This window comes from Wickerhamiella sorbophila, assembly GCF_002251995.1.
Source record: "Wickerhamiella sorbophila strain DS02 chromosome Unknown contig3, whole genome shotgun sequence".
Classification (NCBI taxonomy): domain Eukaryota; kingdom Fungi; phylum Ascomycota; class Dipodascomycetes; order Dipodascales; family Trichomonascaceae; genus Wickerhamiella; species Wickerhamiella sorbophila.
In genome coordinates this window covers 546,091-563,314 of record NW_020194004.1, presented here as the reverse complement: position 1 = coordinate 563,314, position 17,224 = coordinate 546,091, and the positions used below count along the sequence as shown (strand labels likewise).

Here is a 17,224-nt window from a genome sequence, read left to right as displayed (position 1 = left end):
CCTCGTATATCTCTCAATAAAGGCATCGCAGCAAGTTTCAGGAATGCCTGCTTCAGCGACATGCGCGACTTCAAATCGATTCCAAAGCACACAGCTATGACAGACAAGCACACAGCTAAGGCAGACGATGTGATAAACACTAGGTTATGTTTAAATGAAAGCGGAGGCTGTTAAGAAACCTGCCCCTTAGTACTTTTGGTCAACGTTCAACTGTTGACAAGCTAGATAAGCCTCAATTTATTGTTTATAGCACATCTATATAGAAACCATTACTTGAATTCTAGACTCATGATTGTTTCATTGCCACAGATCTAGTTAGTACGTCGTACTCCAGCAGAAGTCGCCTTAAAGCCTGCAGTCATCGCGCATGCTGCATAAAAGGATTTACGTGCATATTCCAGTCAGCGAGACGAAAAATGCAACCCGGCCTGCGAGTGAACGTTGGTTAAATTGCAATTATTCGATTTCTTCCGCTTTTCGTTTGACTGTGCGGAATGTGGTTTGCTTCAATGACTTTGCGAGCACTTTTGCCTCGTTTAATTTTCTTTCTGCGGCACCTTTTTTTTGTAGATCGTCAGATTTAGCCAAAACCTCGGGGTCATCTGCCTGACGTCCTATAAGCCACTTCAGAAGAGCAATCTCTTCGATGCGGCTCTCTGGCTGAGAGTCAGGTACCGGTGTTTCAAGAATTTTGGGCACTTTGTCTAGTTCTGGCTTGTTCATGATCAACCTGAATGTTTCTAGACCAACGAACCCAAGCCCTAAGTTTTGGTGCACGTCGCGGCCGCTGTTAAGAGGGAACTTGGAGTCGTTCAAATGGATTCCAGCAAGATATTTGTAACCAATGACTTTATCGAATTTTGACCAGAATGCGTTGAATGTTTCTTCTGTACGCATGTCGTAGCCCGCAGCCACCGAGTGGCAAGTATCGATACAAACCCCCACCCGATCTTTGTCCTGAACAAGATCGATAATTCCTGCAAGATCCTCGAGACGAGTGCCGACGACACGGTCGACATTTCCCGTCATGTTCTCGAGTACGACTTTGACAAAAGAAGTCTTTGTATGGGCGCGATTAATTGACTCTGCGATCCGGGCCATTGCCGTCGATTTATCGGTTCCAAGTGTAGATCCAGGATGCAGATTGTAGAGGCCAATGTTCAGTAGTTCGCATCGTTGAAGGTCATCCAAAAGAGCGTTTTCAGCCTTTTCACGTTTCTCTTCATCTGGATTGGCCAAATTGATGAGGTATGAGCCGTGGGGCAGTACATCTGTTCGCGGATTATACTTGTGAGCAGCGCAGCTTGCTTTGAATTCGGAAATCACCTCAGGGGTGTAGGGTTTAGCCACCCATCTGCGTTCGTTTTTCAGAAATAATGCGAATGCGGTTCCACCAATCTCAGCAATGCGTGGAACGGCCTCGTAAACACCGCCAGTCGCGGAAACGTGAGCGCCAACGAGATTCATGGCGGGTTAGTCAGGGGTGACTAGAGGCAGGAGGTGTAAATAGTCTATTTTTTGGCTTTCTTTTTGTTCGCTGGTTTGTCTGGGGTCGCCGGACGTTTAGAGACCTTGAAGAAATCGGTCAATCGGCCTTGGGGCGCTACCGAAGACCCCTTTGTGAGCTTGGCAGCACCGGATCGAACGCGGTCTTCACTAAAGCCCTTTTCTTTGACGAGGAACTCTACGAGCCCTTCAACATCTGGATCTGTCCATTTGAGCTCTACCTGGTCGGCCGGAGTGGTGTCTGGCTCGTGGAAGAGCTTGCGGACAGCCTCGTATGGCCAGTCGTCGGGGATCTGAACTTTGCCACCTTTTTCATCTAGATGGGCCTTGATTTTATCGATGGAATGGAATTCCTTCATTAGTTTGACAGCAGTAGTGGGGCCCATTCCGCGAATTGGGTCGCAATAATCACAGCCCAACAAAATACATAGGTCGACGAACTCTTCACGCGAAAGCCGCATCTCCTCTAGAACCTTGCCGGTGTTCAACTCGGTGATGGGCGACTTCTTTTGATCCCCTGCAGTTAGATGGCGCAGCAGGATGGGACTGCCGAATGTCAAAGTGTCCATGTCCTCGGTGGCAGCTGCGTATACTTTGTTAGCTTTGGCCAAGATCGCGCATTGAGCTTCTGCTTCGCCAGGAGCCTCAATCACCGGGATGCCCATGAGACGAAGTAGCTTCTTAGCTTCCTCGTTCTGTTCTCGAGTGACTTTAACTGTGCGGCGTTCAAATCTGTTCACGTCTTCGCTGGTGGCCGCGTCTTCCTTTGACTTGGTAGCCTTTTCGCGTAAAGCGTCACGTTTTTTCAGCTCCTCGCTCTTGAGATCAGGGGGCTTCCCGTCAAAGACGTAGGCAGGCTTCAGCCCGTTCTCGATGATTCGAATTGTCCGGTAGAACATGCCAATCAAATGACTGGTAGTTTCACCGTCTGATCCAGCTAACTGGAACCCGTCATTCTGGCGCACCGCGATGAGAAACTGATAAAGCGACATCGACGCATCGATGGCAACTTTGCGGCCGCCCAAGGCTTTCCAGTCTGTGATCCGAATCGCCCCCGGCGCGTGGTCGGAAACCACTTTGTACAACCCTTTGATTCCCATTGCTGACGCGTTGACAAGGCAAAAAGATTGTTACATGGCGAATCGCGACAGAATATAAAAGAAATTTCAGGCGGAGCGCGAAAGCCCGCGTTTCTACTTAGCTACTTATTTTCTTGCGGCTTTGCCGCGTCTTTTTAAATCTCCCTACTCGCGCCATTTAGCCCTCCCCAGGTGGCTGGCTGACAAAAAAGTTTCCCAACTACCAAAGCTCTGGTTATGTTTGGCCAGTCATTTGGGGGCTCCGGATTTGGCCAGAACAATGCGTTCCAGTCGAACAACAACAACATGTCGAACAATTTGTTTGGCAGTAATACTGGGATGAATCAAGTGCAGGCCCAGCCCGCGGCGTTCGGCAGCACAGCCCCAACTCAATCTACGGGATTGTTTGGTCAGGCCAGCCAGCCAGCAACCTCGGGATTCGGGGGATTCGGCCAGCCTCAGCAGCAAACAAACAATGCATTTGGTCAGTCTCAGCAGGGATCGTCGCTATTCGGTGCAAAGCCTTCTCCTTTCGGCACGTCAACAAACACAGGAGGAGTCTCTTCAACTCCGGCATTCGGGGCTACGTCTGGCACGAATATGACAGGATCTGGCCAGGGAACTGCAGCCGTGCCATTCCAGGCGCGCCAGGAACCAGAGCCGTCCAAGCCCACTAGTACAAATATCTATCAATCGATCACCGCGATGCCGCAGTACTCGAACTTTTCTTTTGAGGAGTTGAGATGGCAGGACTATCAGCAAAATCGCCGGTATGGAGATGGCAACACTGGTGGTACTGCCACTGCTTTCGGTGGAGCTCCATCCACACCGTTCAATGCTGGGAACACCAGCACTGGGTTCGGATTTGGAGCCCAAAACCAAAATCAGACCAGCACCTTTGGCCAGCCGGCAGCTTCTAATTCTAGTCCCTTTGGCCAGTCAACTACAAATACTGGTACCGGAATGTTTGGCCAATCTAGCTCTAGCCCCTTTGGCCAGCCCAAAGCAGCTTTTGGATTCGGTGCAAACACTCAAACCAACACCACTGGTAGTGGGTTGTTCGGCAGTAATACTATGAACAACAACTCGCCGTTTGGTCAGAATAACACAAACACCGGAACCACTGGCAGTACCTTTGGAGGATTTGGCCAGACGAACCAAAATACTAACACTACGGGCAGCACATTTGGAGGATTTGGCCAAAGTACCAACACAAATACTGGCGGTAGTTTGTTTGGTCAAAGTAATCCTAGCACCGGTGGAATGTTTGGTCAAAGTAACAACACTGCCAGCACCAGCGGTGGACTGTTTGGCCAAAAGCCTGCCGGGACCAGCATGTTTGGTCAAGCAAACAACACTGGAACCACCACTGCTTTTGGACAGCCTGCTTCTGGTGGCGGCTTGTTCGGAGCGAACAGCAGTACTAACAATACCAATTCCAGCGGTGGGTTGTTTGGACAAAAGCCTGCAGGATCTAGCTTGTTTGGCCAGACTAATAACACAACCACGTTCGGTCAAACCAACAATACCACCGGTGGATTTGGATTTGGGCAGGCTAACACGAACACTACCAATACTTCTGGTGGCTTGTTCGGCAACAATACCAACAGCGCTCAACCTTCTGGTGGTCTTTTTGGTGCGAATAATGCAAACAGCACTACAAACACGTTCGGCCAACCCAACTCTAGCGGCGGGCTCTTTGGAAATACTGCAAATAACACTTCCAACACTTCTGGGGGCCTGTTTGGAGCCAAACCGGCAACAAATACCTTTGGACAAACTAACACTGGTAGTGGTGGTCTGTTTGGATCAAACACAAACACTACAGCTGCTAATTCTGGAAGTACAATTTTCGGGGGTAACTCAACCAACACGGCCTCCACTGGCACTGGTCTGTTTGGCCAATCCAAGCCAGCTACTGGGGGGTTGTTTGGATCGCAGCCCGCAACAAACACGACTACCTCCACAGGTACAGGATTATTTGGCCAGTCCAACACTTCTTCAACAGGTACTGGGCTGTTTGGTAGTACTGCAAACACGTCGACGACCACACCTGCATCAACTTTTGGAAACACAAGCACTACAGGAGGCGGACTGTTTGGCAACAAACCTGCAGGAACAACTTCGTTGTTTGGTTCTACTCAGCCGTCTACTACGGCCACTACAGGTGCTGCCCCGTCCATGTTTGGTAAACCAGCAGGCACCACATCCCTATTTGGACAGCCGGCTAATGGCCAAGCAACTACTCAACAGCCATCGGCCCTTGGCGGCTCGCTATTTGGTGGATCTGCTGCTAATACTGCTCCAGCATTCGGAGCTCTGGGTGCACAGCAACCCGGGCAGCCCAGTCAGTCCCTTGTTGCGACAATTCAGCAGAATCCGTACGGCAACAACCCGCTTTTCAACAATGTTCCAGTTCCTGAGTCTAAAACTGGCTCGTTTGCAACTGCGTTAACCACCACTCCCACTCCCCGTAAGCGCCTTGATCCGTTATTGGCCTTCAAGACCCGTCCTCGACGGGTCAAGCCGGTGTCAGGAACCTCCTCACCAACTGCTAGCTCCAACACGACAGCATCTGTTGAAGCGCCGACTGAGAAAGAACTATTACTGTACAACGAAAAGACTGACAAACTTATCTTACGCTCTGAACAGTTTGCTCCTCGCTTATCTGCTCTCAGGCGGTTGGTGCTCGACTCTCGTGCTGATGATAGTGAACTTCCATCCGTCTCGGCTATCCCCGAGAGCGCATCTGTGGATTTGCAAGCCGCAGCATCATCCACACCGCCCCGCAAATCTGGATTGGAGTCTGCTAATGTCAGTGCAACAGCTAACTCGACGATACCTGCTGCCGCAGCTGTTGTAGCCGCCGACATGTCCTCTTTGCCTGACAATGAACAGATTGACGAAAATGGCTACTGGATCTCACCGTCTCAAAGCAAGCTTGATCACATGTCTGTCAAGGAGCTCGAGTCTGTGGAGCATTTCCGCATTGGCCGCAAAGACATTGGTTTCGTTACTTTCGACGCCCCCGTCGACCTCTCAGGCTTCTCTAATGTCCGCAAGCAGGCCGGTGGTCATCTTATTGTCTTTGCTGATCGTATGTTTGCCTTGTACCCTCAGGATAAGGACTGTCCTCCCCCCGGTAAAGGCTTCAATGTGCCCGCTACTGTCACACTGTACAATCTGTGGGTCAAAGCTAAAGACACTAACCAGCCCATCAAAGACCGCAACAACGGGCTCTGCAAGCGCCAACTGAAGCGCCTCAAGCAGTTCCCGGGCACAAAGTTTGTCTCGTGGGACCCGGAAACTGGCACCTGGGTTTTCAACCTTGAGCCACGTGAACCGGTTAAGAGTTAAAATAAGGGAAAAAAATTAGTTTAGAAATAACAAAAGGATAAAAACACGAAGGCATGCTAAGCCAAAAACTAGCGGCCGAGCTTGAATTTGGCGGTTGCGAACGCGTGGAGAGCTTTCATGAAGACGAGGTATGAGACATTTCCGTTGTTTGCCGGGGAACAATAGATTTCGGTGACTCGGATATGCCAGGGGGGGTATCCCTGCAGGTCAATTTCAGAAGAAAACATGATCAGCAGGTCGGGTTCAGACCCAATGCGCTCTTTTAGTTGGCGGTCGATCACGTCCAGCGTGATGTCTTTGGGGGACGTTACGTTTTGGGCGACCATATCGCTCAGGACACGCGTGACGTCAACAATGAGCTTGCGCCCGTTGCTTTCGGAAATGAGGTTGATTAACAGCTTGGGATCAGCGCTGCCTGCAGCTGAGGGGCCCAAGCTTTTGGTTCCGTCGTTTTGGCGGTTGAAGATCTTGAATGTCGCAGAGGATGAGTTGCCAAAGTACATTCGAAGTCTGTCTTCAATTGCATTATACACGTCTTGCAACGGTAAAGACTTGAGAACGCCTGTGCGCTCGTAGACGGTCAACTCAGATGCGCCTGCGCCAATGCACCAGGCTGCGACCTCGCCAACGTCAGACAGCAGGCCCTCAACACCACCGCCTTCTACGTGCTTCTGCTTTCGGTCAAGGATCACTGCAATATGCCTAGGAACCTTCGACAACTTGGTGACATCGTTGCGGATGATTTGCGGAGTCTTGTGAGGTGAAAGGGTCAGTGCCTCAACTCGATAAGTCGACTGAAAGTAGAACGACCTCACGAATTTCACAACGGCGAGCAGCGCAAATACAAATTTGAGGATGATGCCAAAGAAAAAGCCACTCACGGTTCCACTCTGGGTTGCTGAATCTACCATTTCTGTTGTTTTACGCAGAATGCGAGGTTGAGGGATCTTGAGAAAATCACTAAGCGTTTCACCTCTTATATGCTGCTGCACAGCCACCACAAAAACACCGCTAGTTAAAGGAAAAATCTCAGATTAAACAAATCTAATTATATATTTGAAGAGCTTCCCAAAAAAAAACAAAAAAAAACAATAAAAGTCAGATCCCTTAGCTACTCCCACCCAATGCCAGCGGCACCGTCGATGTACGTGAAACTGCACGGGCTGGGGGTGCGTAGGGCTCGCCAATGCCAAAATTTATATGCAGAGGAGAAGCCGGGCGAATATTATCACCACGAACTCGAGGCACTTCAAAGTCGCCGCTGTCATTAGCGAATTTAGTGCTGATGCTCAGCTGGCGACGCTGCATGGGCAGTGATATCGAGGACGAGTCGGCAGATGCGTGGTATTCTTCCAACGAGAACGACCGGGTCGAAGCAGGCGCCAAGCGGCCGAGACGCTCCTCCAGTTTCCCAATTCGCGTGTTGAGGACATTGATTTCCTGGTCTTTGCGTTCCCGGAGTGAGCGTAAAGCCTCTTGAAGCGCCTCACGTTGTTGATCAGCCAACCGGAGCCGTTCTTCAGACCCAGAGCTAGCATGCTTGTTGAGCAGTTCTCTCAGCCGGTCATTCTCGGCGGTCATCTCGTCCATTTCATTGGAGATTGCCCTCGACCGCTCCACTTGTTCTTTAGAGACCTGCAGTTCTCGTACCTGGCCGGTGAGCTGGTTGTTCTTCTCGTCTGCGATCTCGAGGTCTGAGAGCAGCTGCTTACTACGTTCGCGGAGCTGTTCAAGCTCTTGTGAGCGTACCTGCAAGAGCTGAGTTGCCTCTTCGTGCTTGTGTTCGAGCTGCGAGAAAGCCTCTGAGGTGGAATAGCGGTTACGCGAGGAGGAATTGTTGCGAGACCGTTCTATGAGCAACAAATCCTGCAATTTCGCTAGCTCCTGTGCAGTGACAGCCTGTTCTGATTGGGGCTCGAGGCCAAGTTCGCGCCGAGCCGACTCAGCGAGCTCAACAGTCAACACTTTGATTTCGTCTTCCAGTTGACTGTTGATTTCTTCAAGCTGTTGAACACGACCTGATGAGGACCCAGCAGGCTGCTCGTGTCCTGCAAGCTCAGCGTTGAGGGCTCTGACTTTCTCTTCAAGCTCACGATTTGCTTTTTCCAGCTGCAAAACACTCTCTTGAGACTGCTGACCGTAACCAGCAAGTTGTGCTGTGAGCATCTGGACTTGACCTTCAAGATCACGGTTTGCACTTTCGAGATTCTCTACATGCTGCGGTGCAGCTCGAGGTTGTTGACTGTAGGTAGCCAACTGGGAGGACATCGCTTGGAGCTCTTCTTCGAGTTCTTGGTTGGTGGCTTCGAGCTGCTGCAAACGTTCTGATGATGGCTGCTGCTGTTGGCTATAGCTCGAGAGCTGTGCGGTTAGCAGCTTCACCTCGTCCTCGAGCTGTTTGTTGGCAGCTTCTAGCGTTTCAACTTGGCGTTGGAAAGGGCCAGAGTCAGGTATCACTTCGCGCGATAACGGGCTATGCATATCATTCTGTGAGCTCATCCTTGACATTGATCGCGGAGGAAAGCCTTGGGGAGGACCGTAACCTTGTGGCGGCCCGTATTGAGATTGGGGGCCATGTGATATCTGCGAGCCTCGACGTTGTCCCATGGGACCTCCCATCGGCGGGCCCATCGGAGGGGCCATTGGATGCCCATTAGGATGGCCCATGGGGTGGCCCATGGGGTGGCCCATTGGAGGACCATTAGGTACACCACCTAACGACATTGTTCTTGGATAACCTGACTCGCCGTTTGAGCGCGTGGAGGTCATGGTTTGTGTCCGAGAACCTCCTTTATTCGCTACGGGTGGCGGCATGCCACCGTAGAGTTCATTTGATAATAATTGTCGACGGCTTTCGATGAGTTTTTGCCGGTATTGCATATTTTGATGCTTTGACTTTGATCCGGAAGGGGTCGAGCCGAAAGTAGGAATGATTGGCGTAGAGTCCTGGGGGGCATGGTGCACGCTTCCCATATCGCTTTGTGAGTCCAAAGAAACGCGTGAAGCGTTATCTTCAAAGGTAGGGTATCGATGGCGGTCGCGGATGGAGCTGAGATCCTTTATAGAGATGTCAGGGAAATTACCAGGATCAGTATATCTCCCATCATGGCCATAGTCCCCGGTGCCGTCGTCGAAATCAGGAGGTATGCTGCTGTTTGTGTTTTTACCTCGCAGGCGACTAAAGAGCCCTGTTGAAGACGAAGCTTCCGATCCGCGTTTGCCCAGGGCACTAGAGCTTCGTGTCGACGCCGGCATTCCGTACATATCGAATTCTGAATTTGATACGTCTAGAGCAGCCGCCTCGAAAGCCTGTTGTCTTCTGGAACGAAGCTCAACTGGATGCATTATTTTTAGACCAGGGTAGAGCAAGTACCGTGAGAGGGGGGAAAGACCAAAAAAAAAGGTTTAAATGCTTGCGGCCGAGCTGGTTGAGATAGAAGGCGTACCAAAGAGCTACAGCTGGGGTTCCGACAGGAAAATAAAAATAAGCTGGGCTTGGAAAACGCGCACAAAGGGTCGGATGGGAAACGAAATTTGATCACATCAGCCGAAACGCATTTTAAGGGGGACCACTTACGCAAGACGCGGGTGATAAACGTGCTGCATGACCGCACTGAGCCGGGAATAAGGTTTAGAGTGTGACTTTTACTGCTACACACGGGTACTAAATCAGGCTATGTTTGCCACCTGGGAGGAGGGCTGGGTCAATTTGACGGGGGCGGCCATGCTGGTAGCGGCGGCGGGAACACAGCGTTGTCCTGCAGGGGGTGGGGGAGGCTTCATGCAGATTAATTAACGAGTTTGCCGACGATGTTGTAACGCAGGCTGAAGAACTTATACCAGTCGTTGAGCGTGTTTAATTCGGACTCTGGAAGGTCCTCGTATTCGGGCTTTGCGTCTTTTTCTTCTAGCGACGACTTGGCCAGCGCCCGAGAGGCGTCGCGGCCTACGAAAATGTGATACGTCTCACCTGGACCGTACGCAGCCTTGTTGCGAGTAACGTCGAAGATCGTGCCTTTGATTGCCACGTAAATGTGCGGGGACTTGATACCTATTGTTAGACACTCTGTAATGGCTTGGGCAACCTTGGTTTTGAGTTTAGGTTGCGGTCTGGGGGGACCCAGGGCAGCTTTGGGGGGGTTTCTTTACTTACCGTCATATTTTGCGAGCTCTTGTGCTGTGTATGGGTCGTCTTTCGGGGGCTCGAGTTTGACTGCCACCTTCGGAACAAATCTATCAGCGTCAGACATTGTAGTTAGATGGATGGGTGACTAACGTGAGGGGGGAGAAAGGGGCGCGGATACCGGGGAGTGATTTTCGGGTAATGTTGATCTGTCGATTTCAAGAGATGTAGCAGGACTTGAGAAGTGCTGGCGGCAGATCCGGATCACCCGAAGTTGCGGTAAAAGATTGGGTTCCATGGTCCTTGATTTGATCAAGGTCGTTTTCGTCGGGTAACTCACGGACAAACTGCGCGTCTGCTCATAAATTTATAAATATAGGTGGCACATCGGTTTCTGCTAGATCGACAGATTCAGTTTCTTCATCTTGGGCCTGTTTCAGTTACTGCTGAGCAGGCAATCAACAAGTACTGCCATCCCCCGTCCTATCCACCGTTTGATGTATGCTTAGGAATAGTGCATGCATTGTGCGTGCTTGAGCAACCCTCTCGCGCACATATATAAGACGGGCTTGCGTTTGTTTTGATTTCCACAATGGGACAATTAGTTAACGGTAAATGGGACCCTGAAGCCAACCAGGGAGGTGCTGGTATCCGTCACTGGCTCACACAAGACGGGAGCCCCGGCCCCGATGGCCAGAAAGGCTTTCCGGCTGAAAAGGGCCGTTATGCCTTGTATGTCGCACATGGCTGTCCTTTTGCTCACCGAACCGTGCTCATTCGCAAGCTGAAGAAACTTGAAGATGCAATTCCCCTTTATGTCACAAGCCCCACCGTTCCTCAACGCACTGGGTGGAACTTTGATACAAAGGTCGCTGGAACCACTGGCGATCCTGTCAACCACTTCAAGACGCTCAGCGAGCTGTACATCCAGACTGATCCCAATTACACCGGGCGGGTCACAGTGCCGGTTCTCTACGACACCAAAGACAAGGTTATTGTTAACAACGAGTCGTCCGACATTGTTGAAATGCTCAACACGGCGTTCAACCACCTTGGTGCTGACCCCTACGACTATGTTCCTGAGAGCGATCACGAGCACATCAACCAATTGACCGGCGAAATGGTGGGAAACATTAGTGGGTCGCTCTACAGGGCCTTGTTCACCAAGGATCAAGCCACATTCGACGAGTACCAAGCACGGATTTTTGACAGCCTGCAAAGCCTCGACAAAGAGCTAGCCCAGCAGAGGTACATTGCCGGACCAAAGATTACCGCGGCAGACATCTACCTATTTGTTATCCTCGTTCGTGCTCCGATCCAGCTGCCGTTTGCTCGACTGATCTACCGCCGTCCCCAGGATTACCCCAATCTGTGGAACTACGCCAAGGACCTTTATCAATCCGGATTTGGCGAAACAGTGAACTGGGAGCACATTGTGGCCCTCATCTTTGCTGGTCACGATTACGACGCCGCCGGCATCATCCCCCGGGCCCCCGAAATCGATCTTCTGTCCGCTCACAACAGAGCTGAGCTCGAGTACGAAGTGAAGGATAGCGCACAGATCCACCGTAACAAATATATTTAGTATCTAAGTTAAACGCGAGATTTAAGGAACAAAGCCAAGAAAATGAGAACTAGCACCTGCACCTTGCGAGAGTTGACAAGGCGAGAGAGGAGGCTGCGGCGAACGGGGCCGCTGCGAGGGAACCACTCGGAGGGCACACCCAGGAAGCGCAAGTTCTTGAGATTGCTGGCTCTGTAAGGAGCATAACGGCCGTGTAGCAGAGCCTCGATGAAGTTGGGCTGGCGAAGCAGAGGGCGAGCGTGAGAGAACTCGTCGAAACCGAACTTGCCGTGGTAACGGCCAGTACCGGAGTTCTTGATACCGCCAAATGGAATAGCAGCAGAGCCACCTTGAACAATGCAGTCGTTTACAACGGCAGCACCAGAGCGGATACGAGACAGAAGCTCATCGGCACGTTTGCTGTTTGTGGTAAAGAAGTAGGCGGCCAGGGGGTAGTCGTGTTGGCGAGCAATGGGCAGAGCCTGGGTGTTGACGTCGCTGACGGACAAAATGGGCAGCAAAGGAGCGAAAATCTCCTCGCCCATCAAGCAGTCATCCAATTCGACACCGCTGACGACGGTAGGCGGGTAGAATTTAGAGGCCTTGTCGGCTTTACCCCACTGGAATTCGACTTTACCCTTTGTGGTCTCAATGAGCTTGTTGGCACGATCCCACAACCGGTCAGTGGCAATGTGTGTCCAGTCCTCAGTATCTTTGTCGAGGTTGGGATAGCTAGTCTTTAAAGCCTTGACGAGTTCAGCAATGAACTTTTCCTTGACCTCGTCGTCGATAATGACATAGTCGGGAGCGATACAGGTTTGACCAGAGTTGGAGAATTTGCCCCAAGCAATGCGACGAGCGGCAAGCTTAATGTTTGCGTCGCGAGACACAATTGCAGGAGACTTGCCACCCAGCTCAAGAACAACCGGGGTGAGGTCCTTTGCCGCGGCGGTGGCGACGATCTTGCCGACATTGGAAGAGCCGGTCACCATGATCTTGTCCCATTTGAGCTCGAGCAGCGCAGTGGACTCTTCGACAGCACCTGTGACACACTGGAAAATCGAAGGGTGCAGCGCCCGCTCGAGAATAGTGGCAACGACCTCGGTCGAGTAGGGAGCCATCTCGGTGGGCTTGAGAAGAACAGTGTTACCGGCGGCAATGGCAGACACAACGGGCACGATTGCGCACAAATAAGGATAGTTCCAAGGACCGAAGATGAGCACAGAGCCATAGGGCTGGCGGCGCAGGACTGGGCGAGCCATCATCATGCGAATATCAAAGCCCAACGACTCGTCGGCCGCCCACTTGTCGAGGTTCGTGATGGCCAAATTGATCTCGGAATAAACCCCGTGCAGCTCGAGGAACTCAGTTTCAAACGGAGACCGGTGGAAGTCCTTGATCAGAGCATCCTTCAGCAGCTGCTCGTTGTCCTTGATGGCGTAGTAGAGATTCCGCAGCTGCTCCTTGCGGAATTCAAGATCAAGGGTCTTGCCGGAATCAAACCCCTTCACCAGCGTCTCGTGCTTGGCATTGATCTTGTCTTTTTTAGTGTACTCTCGCGGCTTCATCTCGGTAATGTTCATCGACATGGCGTTGTTGAAACTTGCAGTTCCCCCTGCTTAAGTGATATTTGGAAGCTTGGGGATGCAGCCGACCAGAGCATGGTGGAAGCGGGGTAGAATTATGCCGAAGCCTCGTGGGCAGGTAATTGGTTACATTTTTACTTGGAATACTTGAATATATAAAGCAGCTACTGTTCCGTACTTTTCGAATGCGGGCTCTTGCGGAAACGCCAAATTTTCATAACCTAACCAAACCCCCACTCAACCCCACAGCAATCACATGCCTCAGCCCCACAGCCGACCAGCGAGACCTCGCACTGGGCCAGTGCGCGAGAACCACTCGCGGGGCAGAGACACGAACCGTAGTTTTTTCATTTTAGATTCAGTAAGCGGCGGGTAGCGCAGAGACATGGCCATTTCGGCCAACTCGCTTTGATAAAGAATAGGCCGCTCGTGCGTGAACTCGTCGAAGCCGAACTTTCCGTGGTAGCGGCCCGTTCCCGACGTGCCCACGCCGCCAAACGGCACGGCTGAGGATCCGCCTTGAATCAACGTGTCGTTCACAATGGCCGCGCCCGAGCGAGTATTGCGCAACAGGTTCTCCTGCTCGGTGGAGTCGGTCGAGAACAAGTAGAGGGCCAGCGGATAGTCGTGTTTCTGGATCAGCTTGGGCGCCTCTTTCATGTTGTCGATAGTCATTACAGGAAGAATAGGACCAAACAGCTCGTCGCCCATCAAGACATCATCGGAACTAACCCCGGTCACGATGGTTGGTGGGAAAAATAGGGACTCGGCATCTGGCGTTCCGTGCTGCAAACTAATTGTGCCCTTGGTTTCCGAAACTAGACGCTGTTGGCGCTCCCACAATCTAGCACTTACAATGTGGGCATAATCGGGGCTGTCTTTAGTCAAATCAGCGCCGTACAGCGCCTTGATGGCATTGGAAAACTCGACCAAGAACTTTTCAGCAATGGGTTTTTCCAACACAAGGTAGTCAGGAGCAATACAAGTTTGACCAGCATTGGTGAACTTTCCCCAGGCAATCCGTTTAGCGGCCAGGGGTAGATTGGCGGTTTTCGTAACAATGACGGGGGACTTACCACCAAGCTCAAGAGTCACGGGAGTAAGGTGTTTCGCGGCCGCTTGTGCAACAATTCTACCCACCGGCGTAGACCCCGTGAAAAAGATCTTGTCCCACTTGAGTTCAAGCAGGGCAGTGGCCTGTTCAGGTCCTCCCTGCACGACCTGAAAAGTGTCTGGGTCGAGGGTCGCCTCGAGCACTTCACAAAGTGCCTTGGTGGAATGCTCGGCAATCTCGGTGGGCTTGAACACTACGGTGTTGCCGGCAGCAATTGCACTACAGATGGGCGCCAAACTTAACAAGTAAGGGTAGTTCCAGGGCGAGACGATCAGAACGGCTCCGTAGGGAGATTTACGGAGCACAGGACCAGACAAAAGCAAGCGCTTGTCACCCGACAGCTTCGTGTCAGAGGACCACTTTGACAAGTGAGATAGAGCAGCGTTTATCTCGCTGTACACCAGGAAAAGTTCGAGGACGTCTGTCTCGTGCGGGGGCCTATGCAGGTCCTTGAAAAGCGCCTCTTTCAATTTGCCCTGGTTATCTTTAATGGCGAAATACAAATTACGCAGCTGGTCTTTGCGGTAGTCCAGGGATTGAGCTTTCCCCTTGTGGAAACTGTCAACAACACGTTGATGCTTGTGCTGGATCTCTTCGAGTGGCGTATACATAATCAATAATAACGGTCAAAGACACACCATAATCATGGCGATTCACGCCAACGCCCCCCTTCTTACACCCCAACGTAATCAATGGATTTTGTGTCGAATCTGTGGGCATCAATTTTCACCCCGGGCACAACGCCCACGCTGGTGAAGGCCACCCATGGGAGCTTTATCGCCTTGGAGATCACGCTTGTGTTTATGCTGGTTGCCACCAAGAGTCTGCATTTTGTAGCTCTGCTTGTCTTGGCCACCGGACTATGGATCGCCATTACTTGGTTTATCAGCGAGTCTAGCAGGCTTACCGAGCAGGCTTCAAAGAATAGCTTAAAGAATGATGCGAGTGAGATCGCGGTAAAGTCTAGTCGGGAGATCGAGTCGACAAGCGCTAGTGCCAGCACGAGTGCCAGCCCGAGTGCAAGTACCAGTGCCAGCACGAGCAAGAGCGGCAGCCCCAGCTTCAGCCCGAGCATTAGCCCGCCTGTAAGCACTTCTACTGCTGGTGCAAGCACTAGCACAAGACCTCGTAGAAAAAAGCGTACTGTATAAAACTGTGGACTTGGTCACTAATTATCAAAACCACCACCAAAATCACCACCACCTCCCATATCTCCACCATCGTAGTAGTTGTTGTTGTTATCGATTATGGTTTCTCCACCACCGCCATAGTAGCCACCTCCGTGATCTAGGGCCTCTCCTAGCAGCATACCGCCGAGGAAACCACCGCCGGCTCCCAATGCCATGCTACCCCATCCGAAACGGTTGGATCCTTGTGAGTACTGCTGAGGATACGGCTGTGGAGCATAGTAGGGCTGCGGGGGAGGCGGTTGGTAGTAGCCAGGACCGGGCCCCGGTCCGGGCCCCGGACCGGGACTTCCATTCGAAGCAGGCGGTGCGCTAGAAGCCTGGCCGCTTGAGCCAGCACTCGCATTGATATAGTAGTTGTTGTGTATGCTAGGAGAAGGCGCCGGGGAATTGCCATTACGCTCGTCTTTAGACGCCGGGGGAGGTCCCGGAGGGGGTCCGTGTTCGGGTTCAGGAGCCTCCCATTGGGACTTGCCCGTAGTTAAATTCACATAGTACCATGTTTTGTAATTCTCATCAAACTTGGCTAGCCAGCCTTCAGGAACTTTCGGCGGATTGCCGGGATTTTGCCCCATTTGCAGACGATGTTCGAAAGATAAGCCTCGTTACGTAATGGAGCGAACCTTCTACTCGCGATGGAGTTTCTGAATGTCCCGCGAAACGAGCTTTCCGAGGCCGGGCTGGCCCGATTGGAGGAGTACGAGATAGCCAACGGCCCGCTATCGATTCTGCAGCGAGCCGTGGAGGACGGATCGCAGGTGCTGATCTCCTGCCGCAACAACAAGAAGCTGCTGGCCCGAGTTAAAGCGTTTGATCGACACTCGAACATGGTGCTGGAAAACGTTAAAGAAATGTGGACAGAGACGCCGCGGAATTCCAAGGGCAAGCGGGGCAAGCCCGTCAACCGGGACCGGTTTATTTCTAAAATGTTTCTCAGAGGAGACGGGGTAATTCTTGTTCTGAAGGCCTAAACCGTATATATTATATTTTCTGCATGTTTTTTTATTTGCATGTTTTTTTTATTTGGTGTGTTCCTTGATGTTTTATGCCCGCCTCATTCTAAATCCAAACCTAGCTCTTGGTTGACCGCCTGCAGGGTCTCCGACTTCAAAATAGCTCCCAGAGTGCTTTTGTCTCGAGCATAAACCCACTTTTCGTCAACGTAATCGAACCGCTTGGGCCCTGAAACAGGACTGGCCAGCCAAATCTGCTTGTTGGGCGGCTGCTTGTTGATCACATAGGCTCCAAGATGAGGCAGCTCCAGGCTCAGCACTCCCTGCGACAGCTCTACTTCGACCTCGGGCACTTTTTCTGACAGCGCCTCGTATGCAGCTAAAATACTCTCTAAACACTCGTCGGCAACTTCGTGGTACTGCTGGGTCGACAGGCCGCGCGAGCTTATTATTCTTGCCACAGCCCGCCCTTGCAGCAGCCGCGATCTAATCATAATTGTATAAAGTAGCCCGGGCCAAAATCCTAACTCAGCCAAAATAAGCCACTTACCTAATCAGTGGTCCCGCAATTTGTGGGTCAGGGAACGTTTAGGAAAGTGCATTTTGGGTCGGGTTCATCTTAATCCCAACCCACAACATTCTTGACCGCAAATTGAGGCAAAGGGACCCCGAGTAGACCGACTTGTTGACCTGCCGTACTGCCCTCTATTTGTTATATCTGTGATTCGGGTTTTCCTTTATTGCTTGTTTGCCTG

General features: G+C 51.6%; 13 protein-coding genes across 13 annotated transcripts; 4 read left to right on the top strand and 9 right to left on the bottom strand.

Annotated features, from left to right (window-relative positions):
• Nucleotides 1-456: 456 nt before the first annotated feature.
• Nucleotides 457-1,467, bottom strand: B9G98_02175 (DNA-(apurinic or apyrimidinic site) lyase 1; the record flags this gene model as incomplete). The annotated part of the gene is made up of 1 exon (XM_024808732.1): nucleotides 457-1,467. One exon carries the CDS (start codon nucleotides 1,465-1,467, stop codon nucleotides 457-459), a length of 1,011 nt encoding a protein of 336 aa, XP_024664500.1.
• Nucleotides 1,468-1,511: 44 nt separating this feature from the next.
• Nucleotides 1,512-2,606, bottom strand: B9G98_02174 (Flap endonuclease 1; the record flags this gene model as incomplete). The annotated part of the gene is made up of 1 exon (XM_024808731.1): nucleotides 1,512-2,606. One exon carries the CDS (start codon nucleotides 2,604-2,606, stop codon nucleotides 1,512-1,514), a length of 1,095 nt encoding a protein of 364 aa, XP_024664499.1.
• Nucleotides 2,607-2,822: 216 nt separating this feature from the next.
• B9G98_02173 (hypothetical protein) lies at nucleotides 2,823-5,942 on the top strand (the record flags this gene model as incomplete). Its single annotated transcript, XM_024808730.1, has 1 exon — nucleotides 2,823-5,942. The coding sequence occupies one exon, from the start codon at nucleotides 2,823-2,825 to the stop codon at nucleotides 5,940-5,942; it is 3,120 nt and encodes a 1,039-aa protein (XP_024664498.1).
• A 68-nt stretch (nucleotides 5,943-6,010) lies between these two features.
• On the bottom strand, nucleotides 6,011-6,853 carry B9G98_02172 (Dehydrodolichyl diphosphate synthase complex subunit nus1; the record flags this gene model as incomplete). Its single annotated transcript, XM_024808729.1, has 1 exon — nucleotides 6,011-6,853. The coding sequence occupies one exon, from the start codon at nucleotides 6,851-6,853 to the stop codon at nucleotides 6,011-6,013; it is 843 nt and encodes a 280-aa protein (XP_024664497.1).
• Nucleotides 6,854-7,049: 196 nt separating this feature from the next.
• B9G98_02171 (hypothetical protein) lies at nucleotides 7,050-9,287 on the bottom strand (the record flags this gene model as incomplete). The annotated part of the gene is made up of 1 exon (XM_024808728.1): nucleotides 7,050-9,287. The coding sequence occupies one exon, from the start codon at nucleotides 9,285-9,287 to the stop codon at nucleotides 7,050-7,052; it is 2,238 nt and encodes a 745-aa protein (XP_024664496.1).
• A 443-nt stretch (nucleotides 9,288-9,730) lies between these two features.
• B9G98_02170 (putative steroid-binding protein 3) lies at nucleotides 9,731-10,192 on the bottom strand (the record flags this gene model as incomplete). The annotated part of the gene is made up of 2 exons (XM_024808727.1): nucleotides 9,731-9,993; nucleotides 10,096-10,192. The coding sequence occupies 2 exons, from the start codon at nucleotides 10,190-10,192 to the stop codon at nucleotides 9,731-9,733; spliced, it is 360 nt and encodes a 119-aa protein (XP_024664495.1).
• A 465-nt stretch (nucleotides 10,193-10,657) lies between these two features.
• Nucleotides 10,658-11,650, top strand: B9G98_02169 (Glutathionyl-hydroquinone reductase YqjG; the record flags this gene model as incomplete). Its single annotated transcript, XM_024808726.1, has 1 exon — nucleotides 10,658-11,650. One exon carries the CDS (start codon nucleotides 10,658-10,660, stop codon nucleotides 11,648-11,650), a length of 993 nt encoding a protein of 330 aa, XP_024664494.1.
• An 8-nt stretch (nucleotides 11,651-11,658) lies between these two features.
• On the bottom strand, nucleotides 11,659-13,218 carry B9G98_02168 (Aldehyde dehydrogenase family 3 member B1; the record flags this gene model as incomplete). Its single annotated transcript, XM_024808725.1, has 1 exon — nucleotides 11,659-13,218. The coding sequence occupies one exon, from the start codon at nucleotides 13,216-13,218 to the stop codon at nucleotides 11,659-11,661; it is 1,560 nt and encodes a 519-aa protein (XP_024664493.1).
• Nucleotides 13,219-13,476: 258 nt separating this feature from the next.
• B9G98_02167 (Aldehyde dehydrogenase family 3 member B1) lies at nucleotides 13,477-14,940 on the bottom strand (the record flags this gene model as incomplete). The annotated part of the gene is made up of 1 exon (XM_024808724.1): nucleotides 13,477-14,940. One exon carries the CDS (start codon nucleotides 14,938-14,940, stop codon nucleotides 13,477-13,479), a length of 1,464 nt encoding a protein of 487 aa, XP_024664492.1.
• An 81-nt stretch (nucleotides 14,941-15,021) lies between these two features.
• B9G98_02166 (V-type ATPase assembly factor PKR1) lies at nucleotides 15,022-15,480 on the top strand (the record flags this gene model as incomplete). Its single annotated transcript, XM_024808723.1, has 1 exon — nucleotides 15,022-15,480. One exon carries the CDS (start codon nucleotides 15,022-15,024, stop codon nucleotides 15,478-15,480), a length of 459 nt encoding a protein of 152 aa, XP_024664491.1.
• A 17-nt stretch (nucleotides 15,481-15,497) lies between these two features.
• On the bottom strand, nucleotides 15,498-16,091 carry B9G98_02165 (WW domain-containing protein WWM1; the record flags this gene model as incomplete). Its single annotated transcript, XM_024808722.1, has 1 exon — nucleotides 15,498-16,091. The coding sequence occupies one exon, from the start codon at nucleotides 16,089-16,091 to the stop codon at nucleotides 15,498-15,500; it is 594 nt and encodes a 197-aa protein (XP_024664490.1).
• Nucleotides 16,092-16,151: 60 nt separating this feature from the next.
• Nucleotides 16,152-16,487, top strand: B9G98_02164 (Small nuclear ribonucleoprotein Sm D2; the record flags this gene model as incomplete). The annotated part of the gene is made up of 1 exon (XM_024808721.1): nucleotides 16,152-16,487. The coding sequence occupies one exon, from the start codon at nucleotides 16,152-16,154 to the stop codon at nucleotides 16,485-16,487; it is 336 nt and encodes a 111-aa protein (XP_024664489.1).
• An 83-nt stretch (nucleotides 16,488-16,570) lies between these two features.
• On the bottom strand, nucleotides 16,571-16,963 carry B9G98_02163 (Frataxin, mitochondrial; the record flags this gene model as incomplete). The annotated part of the gene is made up of 1 exon (XM_024808720.1): nucleotides 16,571-16,963. The coding sequence occupies one exon, from the start codon at nucleotides 16,961-16,963 to the stop codon at nucleotides 16,571-16,573; it is 393 nt and encodes a 130-aa protein (XP_024664488.1).
• Nucleotides 16,964-17,224: the final 261 nt, after the last annotated feature.